Source organism: Heterocephalus glaber, unplaced genomic scaffold, assembly GCF_053883595.1.
Source record: "Heterocephalus glaber isolate CG9 unplaced genomic scaffold, H.glaber_assembly_v1.0 deba00000546, whole genome shotgun sequence".
NCBI lineage: Eukaryota > Metazoa > Chordata > Mammalia > Rodentia > Bathyergidae > Heterocephalus > Heterocephalus glaber.
The window spans coordinates 12,562,990-12,577,521 of NW_028258147.1; the positions used below are offsets into that span (position 1 = coordinate 12,562,990).

Here is a 14,532-nt window from a genome sequence, read left to right on the forward strand (position 1 = left end):
TGCAGAGAGTGAAAACAGCATAGAGAGGACAATTCACTCAAAGATCCAACTCTGTAAAGAGAAGGGCTTCAGGACACATCTTCCTCAGCATAGGTGCTAGTGGTGAGTGAAACGATGGCTAGATTAGGCCAGTTAGGGACAGCTCTTCACAAGAGGCAAAGGAACTCAGAGCCCATTTTGGGGAAATAGAGAGCCTTGAACCTGATGGGCAGCATGGTGAGTTCTGCCTGTGGGAAGCTTAGTGTGGTGACAACATGAAGGGCAAGAGGACCTGGATCTAACTGAGCTTTCTGATTAATCAGACATTGAGGATGAGAGAGAGAGAGAGAGAGAAGCACAGGAGGCAGTTGTACTGCTCTCAACTAGGTAAAGGTAGACTGGGGTACAATGGATTGAGGCAGAAAACACAAAGGGAAGAATAACTTTTCTAAGGAGAAAAGTAAAATAATTTGGGTGCATGTTAGATAGCAAAGATTAACACGTTAGTTTAGGAAAAAGAGATCAAGGCCTTGAGCATTGGTTCTATGGTCTTTCTAGAACACAACACTTAAAAATTTAGCTTTATATAAAGAAAAATGAAGAGATCTTTTTGCTGTAGAAAAATTTTTATGAGATGTCACGAAAGCCTTATTTTGTATGTTGTACACTTAAGATATATTTTGATTTTTAACAATTATATCTTATAGGAATAGATATGTACAGTTTATGTCATGATCTTAATGAACTGCACCTATTCTTTGCTAGTTGGCACTACATAATTTAACAATAACCAATTGCATGAAAGAATCTGTGTCTACCTTATCTGCCTGTATAAAACTGAAAGCAAATTTACATGCATAATGTTAGGTCTTTTTCTTTCTTCTTGAAGTACATAGGTTAAGCTATTAAATTAAAATAAATCCTGAGTAGTTTACCTTTGAATTCGACCTACAGGCCAAAAAATCTAAATATTTCTCCCATTTAAGGAAATGTGGCTTAAAGTAAATTTCAAGAAGAGAAGGAAAATTTAAAGGACTTGGATTTTTTTTGATAATTTACACCATTTTGCCATGTTCCTGCCCTCCAAATTGATTTCTAATGAAAATGACTACTCATCTATTCATTTGCATCACCATTTGTTTAGTACAAAGTTAAGGAATTTTCCTCATTCTAATTAAAATTTTCACTAATACAGTGAAACAGATGATCAATTAGCTTACTTCATTTTTATTACTAAGAAATTATAAAATTTGTTTCCAGAGGAAACATACACACTGTTCCATGTAAAGTTCATTGTGTAATAGGCAGAAAGTTCCCAAGAAATAGAAGAAAATTAAGAATTACTCATAAAATAAATTGTGAATTTATACTAGTAATACTGTTGGTTAAGACATAAACATTTACCCAGATATGGTATGCCTGTAACCCCAGATACTCTGTAGACTAAGGTGAGGTGATTGCAAGGATCAAGCTAGCCTGGTCAACTTAGCAAGACCATTTTTCAAAATATAATTTTATGTTTTTCCCTTTTTTAAATCAGTATGTGTTTGTGGTGCATAATACATACACTCATCGTGGGGAATCGGTACGTATACATACAGTATGTTGATCCTTTTAACTTCTTCCCCTCCCCTCTCTTGTCTTTCTCCATCTCCACATTCCCTTCCCATCTACACTTAGTTTAGTGTAGTTTCCTTTCACTAAAGGAAACTTCAGTTTAGTTTAGTGTCTGTTTCTTTCACTAAAATGTAAGATCTATCGAGGTTGAAATTTTTATCCGTTTACTACATATCTTAAATACCTGAAATGGTGACTATCATGTAATATTTATAAATATTTTGTAAGCAAATACTTTGTTAGTAAATTTTCTCAAATAATTAAGATCAGATTAAAATAATTCATGTAATATATAAATTATGATAAGAAGTGAAGCAAATAGATAAAAGTATAAAATGGTGGGTCAGATTAATTTCAGTTTGAGTGGAAAGATAAAAAAAAATCTTTTGGAGCTAAAATTTATCAGCCCTAAAATTCTTAATAGAACTACAAAGTTCTCATCTAGATGATAAGAATGATCATTTTGCTGCTGCAGCGGCTGCTTTTGCTCGAGTTTATAATCATATGCTGGTGTTGGAGACAGTGGATATTCAGCAGGGCCTCAGATTCCAGGAACTGATGTAGGAGTATTCATATCCAAGAGTCACATTCCTATGCTGCATACCTAAATAAACAGATGCTTTTGTGACTCACCAAGTTTGTCTCTCGTTCTAGGCCATGACCTAAATATTAATGGCTTCCTACCTGTACCTAGAGTAAAAGTGATTTGTAGGTGTGTAGCTCTTCAGTCCTACCCTATTCTCTGAACATAGCTGAAATATTTTTAGAGAAGAAAAAGAACTAGGAGAAAAAAAGAAATGACCCCCAAAAACATTGACAGTACATAGGGGAATTTATTTTGTCAGTGGGGCAGCTGGGAGACCAATTCTGAATCATACAGTTTCCATGATAAGTGAGTTCCAAATGTCCAAAATCAATTTGTAGATTCCAAAGGGGGAATCAAGTTGCTAGTTCTTTCCATCCATTCTCAGTATTGGTATTATTTAAAGAGACACCCCAGAGTCTTTTTTTTCCCCATTAAGTTTATTGGTACATTTTTGGTATAAAGTACAGTTACATTCATCATTGGGATCTTATACCATTACATGAGTATCTTGGTTCTTTTTTTTCCCCCTTCCCCTGCCCTCCCTTCAACCCCTCCACCCTTCCCTACTTGCAAAGATTTTGTTTCCATTTTTCCCTTTTGTAATATTTTTTCTTTTCCCTGTTTTCCTTTCCCCTACCCCTCCCACTTTCCCTGCTCCATTAGATCTTTACTTCCTGTTACACAATATCAATTATACATTTTTAAAATTACAATATCAAGATCTAGGAGACATTACCACAGATTTTACAGAATTTGAAAGGATGTAGAAAGCATATTTCAAAAATCCGATTTGAAATAAATTTGACAACTTCTAAGAAGTAACTTGGAAGACAAATTAATGAAACTAACTCTGGAAGAAATATAAAATTTGAATAGCACCTATTAAAGAAAGTATATTCCTAACTTGAAAACCTACCTATATGACAACAGCAGGCTCATATACATTTTAACTGATAAATTATATCAAACAATTAAAGCAGAAAAAAGAAGGAACACTTCTCCCCTCATTTTAGGAACTCAACATTGTGCTAATCCTAAAACTGGATAAAGATAATAGAAGAAAAAAGTATGAACATAGATAGAAATTTGTTTAACAAAACAAACTATTAGAAGTCAGATCTGGCAGTATGTAGAAAGTGGTTTTGTTATAGGGATGGCAGTGTTGGCTCAGCATTGGAAGATCCACCCCCAAAAGTCATCATTTTAAGAGAGGAAAGGAAAAAGCCATATGATCCTGTCACTAGTTGGAGAAAAAGTATTGGACTAAATTCTACAGCTGTTCATGGTAAAATCTGTCAGGAGGCCATAAGTAGAACAGAACCTTCTCAACAGATTAAAGACATGTACTCCATATTTCCAGTGAGAATGCCTTATATGAATGGAGAAGATACAATGCTTTCTCCTTAAAGTGGGGAACAAGGGCAGATATGCTTACTCTTTATCTGTCCATTAAACTTTGAAACCTAGTCCCCACCAAAATAGTCTGGCAATAAAATGACACAATTAGGATAGGATTGGCAAGGTAGAAGCAAAATCTTTATATGTAGATGAAATGATCATCTACAGAGAAAATATTAAGAAACCTCTAGGAGTCCCTAGAACTTGTATTTCAATTTCGCAGGATTAGAAAACACAAGGTATATATAAAAATTCAGGTCTGTGTATACTTGCTGTAAATGAAGAATTGCATACTGAAATTTAAAAGTTATGTAGGAGTACAAAGGACCTAGAAAAGTTAAAAAAAACAAAAACAAAAACAGTGTTGGAAGACTTTTAGTACCTAATTTTAAGACTTCTTCTAAAGCTACAGTAATCAAGGCAGTGTTGGTGTAAGGAAAGACATGTAGATCATTGGAATAAAACAGAAAATCTAGAAATAGAACCACACATATATGGTCCACTGAGTTTTGAAAGATTATTTAACATTAGCATTTTATAGAATATAAACTCAATCCAAGAGCCAAGGAAAAGATAGTGTTTTCAGAAAATGGCACTAGAACACTTGGTATCCGTATATAAAAAACTAACATCAACCCTTTATTTCCATACATAAAAATAACTTGAAGGGATCTATGAACTTAAATATGAAAGCCTAAAAGTATAAAACTTTAAGAAGAAATTATAAGGGAAAATGTTTATGAATTCAGGGTAGGCAAGAACTACCTAGTATACAAAAGATATGATGTATAAAAGAAAAAAAAATTGATAAATGAGATTCCATCAAAATTTAGAACTTTAAATGACATTATTAAAATGAAAAGTAGTCCTTAAACAGACCATTTTTACAATGCATATAACCTATGGGCAGAATATATAAAGAATTCTTAGAGCTCATTAATAGACAACCCAATTAAAATGTAGACATAAGAAGATGATAAATAGCCAGTACAGCACAAGGAAATGTGTGCAACTCTAGATCAGAAAAATACTAATCAGTACAATAACAAGATTGAATTATACACTCATTAGGGAGATGAAGTTCAAAGTTTTAAAAGCCTTGTCATGACTTTTTCTTTTTGTTGGATTCTCCCCCTTTGGGTTTAATTTGTCACACCCAATGGATTCATTCTGCTGGGCTTCCTGGGGTTGTGATCCTCATTGTCTTTTCCTAGGGTATTGTCTAAAATTTTTTGGAGTGCTGGTTTGGTATTCATGAAGTTCCTGAGGTGCTCTTTATCATGAAAGTATCTTATTTCTCCATCAATTTTGAAAGATAGTTTTGCAGGGTACATCAATCTGGGTTGGAGGCTGTTTTCCTTTAGGGCTTGAAATACATCACTCCAAGCTCTTCTTGCCTTGAGGGTTTGCCTTGAGAAGTCTGCTGTGATTCTGATGGGCTTTCCTTTGTATGTGATTTGTTTCTTTTCTCTAACTGCTTGTAGAATTTTCTTCTTCTGTTGGATTTCTGGAATCCTAACTATTATTTGCCTATGTGTAGATTTTTTTTTGATCAAGGCTATTTGGAATCCTATATGCCTCCCTTATCTGTATGTCAAGTTCTTTTCCCCTGCTTGGGAAGTTTTCTGCCATCACTTCTGTGAACAGGTTTTTTTTATGTCATCTGCACTCTCTCCTGTTTCTTCATTAACTCTAATCAGTCTTATGTTCTTTTTTGCATCGTCTAGCAACTGCTGGATTGATTTCTCGTGTTCCTTTACAATTTTAAAGCAATTTTTCTTTTCCTGGTCACTAATTGCCATCTTTTCTTCTATGTCTGAAATTCTGTCCTCACATTGGTTCATTCTGCTGCGCAGACTTTCAATGGAGTTTTTAATCTCTTTGAAATCTGTTTGCAGCTGTTTTATGGATTCCATTTGTTTCCTGTGTTGGGATTCCATCATGTTCCTCAGATCCTCTATTTTTTTATCTGTGTCCTCTCTAGATTTATTAGTCATGTCTTGCACCATGAGCAAAATCTTTGCTGTTATCTGAGTAATTATTTCTGATTTCGTTTTTCCAGATCCCCTTTTGTTGCCAGTTCAGAGAGTCCAGGTGGTTGAGTATCAGATTGTTCCATCTCATTTCCCTTTGGGGTTGCTGTAGGTGATCCAGAAGTCTATTTCTGGGACTTGTTTACAAGTCTTCTCATTTCCACGGGGGTGGGTGGTGCTTCTGGTGCCCGCGCGGCTCAGCTTCTCTGCCCTAGGAGCTTGGGATGATGGTGGGGGAGCTTCCTTCTGGGTTCTGGGACCGGCTCAGCTTCTCTGCCCTAGGAGCTTGGGATGGTGGCAGGGGAGCTTCCTTCCGGGTGCTGGGAAGGGCTCAGCTTCTCTGCCCTAGGAGCTTGGAATGGCAGCAGGGGAGCTTCCTTCTGGGTTCCCCCCAGAGTCTTATACTAGCTCAATTTCTAAGCCTTCAAGCACCTTTAAATGAAAGAAATTTAAAAATTGGCTCTTAATAAAAAATCTGAGATAATTGTTTTTCAGCCATTAAATATAATTTGTTGTTTCTTAGAAAAGTTCAAGGAAAAATATCCTTGAACAAATTGCATCTTGCTTTTTATTAAGTGTTTAGTTTATGCATGAAAATACTTACTGCCAAAAATAAAATTCTACATGACATTTTTTTCATATTCTCTAAAAATTCAAAAGTACTCTAAGTGCAGTAGTAAATATATTCTTAATATTAGGAAGTAGAAATATTAGTCCTGACAAATAAACAAATAGAAATTCTAGAATATTGCTATTCCAACCCCTAAAATATTGCAATTCTAGCCCCTAGACCAAATATGAAAAAGGTACAGAACTTCACATTGGATTTAGAGTTACTTTGAACAAAAGTTTCTTGTCCTTGATTTCTGTTCCCTTTCCCTAGACTGGGTGAAAATGGAAGCAAAAGGAATTACACTGCTTCTCAGCCATAACTCAGATTTCTCCTTTCACTCATGTACATTCTGTGGTTTATTGAAAATGTTTATAATAGTTGGGTATTAATAGTTGGGCATGTCAATATGACTTCACTTCTGATTTTTTATTTTGCTTGAAGTTCAAGTCCTAGCTCCATGCATGGATATACTTCATTAAGTTTCCACAAAACATTTTGTTATTAAAAAATACTGTATTGAACGTTGAAGATATCTTTTCTCCAACATATCTCTCATTTTATGATTTATACAAATCAGTTGTTCACATTCTATGTTATTAATATATTATCTCACAAATAGCATAGGCTCAGCTACATTAGAAGCATCCATACTTTAATCTAGCTGTTCCATAAACTTCCCATACTATGTAACTTAGTTGACTACTATATTTTGTTTCTTGCAAACCTCAGCAATGTTTTTTCTGTGCATCTTCCAGAGGTATTCCTTAAAACAAGAATACACTTATTTTGGCTTCAAATTGTTTTTCCTATATTTTGACCATGAAATATTTGAGATATATATATATATCTATATATACATATTATATATAGATATATATATACATATATATATGTATATATATATACACACAGATTAAAATGTAATTGAACATTTTGGAGTAATAAAATGAATAAAATGGTATATATTGCATCCTGACTTAAGAAACTGAACGTAACAGTTTCTAGAAATCTCTGTGAGTCTTAATCAGATTCTATTTCCTTCCTCCTAAGATCACTCCTATTCCTTTGCAAAGAAAGCCAGAGCCTAAAATTCTGTGTTGATCATTCTCTTGTTTTCTTTTCAGTTCTACCAACTGGACAGTTAGGGTATGGGTTTAACCATGACAAAAAATACCTAAAACAGCAAAAGCCTCAACAAGATAGAAATAGGCTGGTGTGATTGCTTCACAACCAGAATGACCCTGATTCTGTTTCTAATCTACCACTCTTAGCATTGAAACTTTTGGTTCAAGATGACTGCCTTACATACCCAATTTATACTTCAGCTAATAGGACTAGAGAAGAGGCAGAAGAAATATTGCTCAAAATTCATTTTATAACTCTCTTGACCTTAGGACTATTCAGATTCTCTATTTTTCTTTGAATTAGTTATAAATTTCTAAGAGTTAATGCAAAAAATCTATGGTTATTTATAATATCAACTTTCCTAACTTCTATAATATTTTAGGTCTTTTCATTTCTAATGTTTTTATTTATGTTAAAAAATTTTTTTACTACCTTTACTTTTTTTACCATATATTGTCACTTCAGGACATCTATAAAGTGTAGATGTTGTAGATTAAGAGTGTGAACCTTGTGCAAAATAAACTTAAGTGTTTTACAAAAATTGCAAGATAATATGGTTATAATCTAAAGCAATCTTCCAGATAGGGAGATATTAGCGAAGAGTCTTCCCCCAAGTCTCCCTTCTCCCTTATGACTGCAATGACTAAGTTCAGGATCATATCTAGCTCCACATGGTAACAAAAATAATAGAAGTCACTTCCAGAAGACAGCTCTTCCTAAAAATGAATAATCAGTGTCTTCAAGACATCCAGTTTAATAATTCATACAGTGCAACAATTCCTGTGAAATAACAAAAAATACTTAAAGGGCTTTACTTTAGCCCTCTACTTTTACCACATTCTGTACACTTTTAAACATCTAGAATGATTATATGTTTGCCATAAGAACTGAACTTTCACACTATACATATTGAATAAACTGCACATGTATATTTAACAAAGGGTGTAATGTGAAAAGGTCTCTGTATAGGAATATTCTGGCCTAGAATCCTTCCCTTTTTCATTTATATTAACCCTGGCACAGATGCAGCTACATATAACACTTAGAGGATAATTGAACAATTGTACTTCCTAAATGGTGTTTGTTTGTTTGTTTACTTGTTTTGGTACTAGGGATGGAACCGAGGCCTTCACATTGAGCTAACATACTAGCCTTTTTATTTTTATTATTTTTTTTAAATTTTGAGACAGTATTTTGCTATGTCCTTGAGTTGCCCAGGCTGGTCTCAAACTTCTAATCCTTCTGTTTCAACTAAGTAGTTTTATGAACAGTCTTTCCTTTTAATTTTAACACCGAGTGTACTCCATTTGTTAGTTAACTAACTCTGTTTTGTAATACACTGACAGCCTCTTTAACATCTAGAAAGACCACATGTTGTAAATTAGAACTATACAACTATACACGTAACAAAGTGAAATAAAATGCACAGGCATGAGGTACAATGGTCAATTTTGCTTCACCAGAAACACATTGGTTTAAAGCTCTTCATACTTTCTTTTCTCTCGTCCTCCTTGAACTAGCACAAATATTATAAATAATATGCACTGTTTAGAGGAGTGCTTTGATCATTTCATCTCATAAAGACAGCATTTCATTGTGGTTTATCAAAGGATATTCATAAAATGTGCTACTTCTTACCTTTACTTTTAACATATTTTATGCACTTGTAGACATCTAGAATGACTGGATGTTTCAAATGTGGATGCAAGTTTGTCCACGATAAACATAATCATCTTAAATAAACTACATAATGTACGCATGGTTATTTCTGAAAGTGTTTTCTAAATCAGAGCATTTTGTTCTAGAATTCTTCATTTCTTTCAATTCCTTCTCTCCTATCTATATCTCATAAAATAGAAGCACATGTGTTACTTTTACATTTTCACTTCCAAATGTCCTTTACAGAAGACAGCCTTTCTATGAATTTTAACATAAAGTGTACAAAATGTGTTAGTTTACTAACTCTAATTTTGTCATAAATTGGCAAACTCTTTAATAGCAAGAGACTAGATATTATAAAAGCTGGACTCATTTGTCCAGCATATACACAAAATATACACTACAAAGGTAAATAAAATACATATATCATTAAGAGCAATGGATAAGCTGAAATTTGCTAGCATACACTAACAAAACTCCATGTGCAATTTCGTTACCCCCACCTTCCTCAACCAAATGAATAAGTACAGAAAGCACTGTTCATAAAGATTATTAAATGATTCCATTTCTAAAGTTATTTTACATCAATTTTTAGAAACTTTTAAGAAAAGCATTATTCTACTTCTTCTTTCAAACACTTCCAAGTATCTATAACTACATTTTTCTTCTAAGAATTTGTCTGCTATGTGTGTAGCACTGATAAAATTATACATATAGTAATGGTCATCATCTGAGGTATCTTCTAAATTGTGCCATTTTTGCCTTGAACCAATCCCTCCTCACTTCCTTCTCCCTGCCTTCAGCCTAGGGGACAAGGACAGACATATGCAATACTTGGATGGTTGGTAAATTCATATCCAAAATTCATTTACAGAGGACAAGCTTTTCAATGACTTTTAACGCAAAATGTACAGATGTGTAAATTTTACTGTTTTTGTCATATACTGGCAACCTCTTTAAACTCTACCAAATTTGGGGTTGTTCCCACCCTGCCTCCAAACTACTGAACAAGTACAGGTAGGACTATATTTCTCACAGATGTGGTTTAACAATTCTACTCACAAAAACAATATTTCATATAAACTTTATCAAAAAGATATCTACAAAGGGATATTTTATAATCTCTACATTTAACCTATGTAGGGTATTTCTAAGTATCTAGATTAAGACTAGGTCTTTCTAGTAAGTACTCACTTTGTCCTCTATCTACACTGTAATCTTGAACCAATTCCATGCACATAACCATAGTTAAGACTTCAGAGTGTCTTCAAAATGTGAGTGTCTTGGCTCGGAACCCGTCCCTTCTCCATCAACCCAATGAATCAATGCTCAAATTTTCAGAAGACAAATTTTCCTAGGAATTTTAACAGAAAATGTACAAAATTTGTTAGTTGATCAATTCTACTTTTGTCATACACTGGTGACTCCTTTAACATCTAGGGAACCTAGATGTAAATTAGGACTCATTTGTCCTTGACACACACTACACACACAGGATAGTAAAAGAAAATCCACAGACGCAGGAGCAATGGCTACTCAGGCCTCACTGTGAGTGCACTGGCATTTTCTCCTCTTCTGCAGAAACAATGTGCAAACACAACTTGTGTGACTTGGGGGGCTGGCCATCCTCCAGAACACATCCTGTGAATTTTAACAAAAAGAAACTTACAAAGCACGTTAATTTGCTACTGTATCTCTATATATCTATTTATCTATCATCTATTTATCTTTCTATCTATCTGAGGAATGAAGTGCACACATAAAACAACAGTTATAATATGAAAAATGTCTGCTATGTGTTACTGTTTTGGTGCAGGTCCCTTGTTCTTGGTCCCTGCTCACCACAGGCCTGGCCCGAGTGGCTGGAGGGCCCAGGCCTCACTGAGCTTCTCACCTTGTTCTGTGGAGAAACTTGAACTGTTTTTTCATACTGAGCCCAGGCCTTCACTCTGAGCTACATATCCAGTCCCCTTTATTTTACTGGAGAGACAGTCTTGTCAAATTGCTAAGTTGCCTATACCCATTGTATAGAGAAACCGCATCTTTTTTATCCATTCATCAGTTGATGAGCATTTGGGTTGCTTCCAAAATTTCATTATAAACTGTGCTGCTGTAAGTATTGTGTGTGTATATATTACTGTGGTATGATGTTTCCAATTCTTTCAGGAAGATACCCAGAAGGGGAATAGCTGGGTCAAAAGGGACCTCTAATTCTAGGTTTTGAGGAATCTTTATACTGATTTGTATAGTGGTTGTACCAGTCTACACTCCCACCAACTGTGGAGAAGGGTTCCCATTTCCCTACAGCCCCATCAGCATTTGTTATTGGCTGATTTCTTTATAATAGCTGTTCTTTCTGGAATGAGATGGAATCTCAGCATTGTTCTAATTTTCATCTCTCAAATGACCCATGATGCTGAACATGTTTTCATATATTTATTTGCCATTTGTACTTCTTCATCTGAGAAATATGTATTCATCTCAGATGCCAATTTTTGCACTGGGTCTTTAAATTTGGAGGATCAGATTTTTTTCAATTTTTTATATGTTCTAGATATTAGACTTTTGTCTGAGGAACAGCTGGCTAAAATGTTTTCCAATTCTGTGGTTTGTCTTTTCACTCTAGTGGTGATTTCTTTCACTGTGCAAAAGCTTTTAAATAAGATGAGATCCCAGTTGTTGATTCTTGGTAGTATTTCCAATGCAGTCTGGGTTTTGTTCATGATGTCTTTGCCTACACCTATGTCTTCAAGAGTTCTACCTATTCTATCTTCCAACGGATTTAGTGTTTCTGTTTTAATATTTAGATCTTTGATCCATTTCAATTTTAGTTTAGTGCATGGTGAGAGTCATGGATCTAATTTCAGTTTTCAGTATGTGGAAAAGCAGTTTCCCCAGCACCATTTATTAAAGAGGCTATTTTTCTCCCAGTGAATGTGTTTGGCCCCCTTGTCAAACATAAAGTGACTGAGTGTGTTTGAGGTTGTTTCTGCATTTGCTAATCTGTTCCATTGATCATTAGGTCTGTTTTTTGTCAATACCATGTTGTTTTTATCACAGTAGCTCTGTAATATAATTTCAAGTCAGGGATTGACTACAGTCATTTTTACCACTATAGAAATAATAAGATTTAATAATAGATATCTAGGAAATTTCAAAGGAAGTTTCTAAATATTGAACATTTAGGGTAATACAATTTTGTAAGTGTATTCTAGATTTATTTATATTTTTTTAACACTGCTAAAAAAATTGCTTTAATGAACAGCTGTCATGCCCTGAATGCTAAATTATAAATACCTTTCTGCTCATCCCACTATTGCTATATGTGTTAGTTTATATCCCAATTCACAACAGGTAGTGCATTTATATATTAAGTATAGTGGATGTAAATGCTGTTTCAAAGAGTCTTCTTGGTTATTTCAATTTTACTCCACTGCACTTAGTTGTATGATTTATTACTGATTACATCTTCACTAGCTCTCCATGAAGAGTTCACATCAGGATATTGCTGTTCACTTAAGTAGTAGGTTTATTCTGTGATTTTTACAGAAATTGTTTCCTTGGAGAAATCATTTAAAACCATATACTCATTATGGGAAGGCTCATTTAATTAAAACTAGATAAAATAATCTGTCATTTACTTAGCTGATCACATAGAAACACTATGCAAACAATGTCCAATACCTCTAATGTCCAATACCTCCTCGTATAAGAGTCTCCCTGCCCTGCTTTCCTTATTACATAATGTCATCCACCACCGTATGGGCCATAAAGGCACAAGGCCAATCTATGCTTTATTAGGGTTAATTCATTTCTGTTTTTTAATATAAAAGATACATATCACATCTTCCATTTAGATGGTCAATTAAATAGGTCCATTTACCTCCACTCTATTCTGAATCTCCATTAAAACAGGAGCAAATAGACTTTTAAAGTCATAATCACAATTATATAAATATCAAGAAAAGAGAAGACAAAATCATTGTTGGAAGCTGTAAAGTTAAAGAATGGGTGGAAAATGACTCAGTTATCCATGGACAGTGAATCCTAAATCAGTACTGAGGAAAACCAATAAATAATCTAATTTACATAGCAGCAGTCCTCAAAGTTTTTAAAATGTTGAAAAGTGGGAGTAAGAAAAAAAGTGCTTATGAAGCAGTTAAATCTGGAAATGTCTTCCCAACCCTACATAAACTGCTTCTCCTCCGCTAAGCAGAATTATAATCTTTAGACATTGCCAAATGGGCCACAGGAGCAGCAGACACAGTTCAGGGTTAGATATCACAATGAAAATTGGAATACTGCATGCGAGCTTGGATGCTGTATGTCTAGAACCCTGCCTTCTACCCCAAGGGTCCCAGTAGCCAGAACTATGCTCTTCAGATGTCAACAGGCAGGAGACCAGGCTATTCTTTCTTGGAAATACAATCAGCACATGAAAAACAAGAAAAATGTACTGACCTTAGAGTTATTAAAAAAGAGTCCACGTGATACCGCGAATTTCATGGTCAACAATAAATTCCAAAACACATGGGCAGAGTTTCTAAGCAGCTTTTCACTGACGTAAATATGAGCAGAGAACCAGAAATTCCTGAGAATATGAAGAAAGCCTTGGGCACAAAAGAAAGAGTTCCAAACAAACCAAAAGAAAACATCTGCTTGCAGGAAACAAAGTCTATGCAAGAGGACAGAAACAGGAGCAAAGAAACTATCATTAATATGCTCAGGAGGTAGACAAAGAATTGCATTTATAAAGTACAAACAGTATCCTATAAAAGAAAAATAAGAAAATATAAAATATATAATATAAATAAATGTATAAATATAAATGTAAAATGTAAAAATATAAAATATATTGTAAATACAAAATTTGTTAGACAAAATAAGAAGGAAGAAAATTAACAGAATAATAGTTTCAGGAAAGGAATACAGAAAACAGAAGCAAAGAATACATTTTTTTAAAAAAAAACGTTTCCATAATGGGAAAATATAGCCCTTATCATTGAAGGCTCACTGGATATCGGTACAGTGGATGAAACACATCCACACAGGGCAGGCCTATTTTGGAACTTTTGAGATTTTAGAATACTGAGAATAGTGAGAGGACTGTAAAAGCTTCCAAAATGAGGAGGGGAGCTGATTCCTTAAAAAATGTAAAAAATATGAGTGCCTGAATTCCCTACATCAACATTGGAAACTCAGACGCAATAGAAAACATGCGTTCAAAATTCCAACTAACATTTATTTCCAACCTATAATCAGTAGACAGCTAAAATAGCAGCATAGGGCTCACTTAGGCCTAGTTAGCTCTTTGCAGATCTAAGGCAAACATGGCTAGATTTAGGACAGGAAGAGAGATCCTGGAAAAGACACTGCCCAGACAAAGAAATTGATAGACTATTTGATGTGGTTAAGGTATCCTATCAATTGATTTTTCTGAGAGAAGATTTCAACAATTAGGAAATATTTTGGAGTGATTTAGTGGTATGTACTTAAAAAAAAAAAACAACTAAAGAAATGAG

General features: G+C 34.3%; 1 protein-coding gene across 4 annotated transcripts in view; it reads left to right on the plus strand.

The window, feature by feature from the left end:
- The window catches only part of Slc13a1 (solute carrier family 13 member 1), an 80,982-nt gene that overhangs the window by 30,932 nt on the left and 35,518 nt on the right, over positions 1–14,532 (plus strand). For 2 of the 4 annotated variants that reach the window (XM_087204581.1, XM_087204583.1), the window contains exon 7: positions 1,520–1,564. The exons of the other annotated variants lie outside the window; for them this stretch is intronic. In XM_087204581.1, the coding sequence (XP_087060707.1) occupies positions 1,520–1,564 (45 nt within the window). The remainder of the gene's footprint in view (positions 1–1,519; positions 1,565–14,532) is intronic. 4 annotated transcript variants of the gene reach the window in all.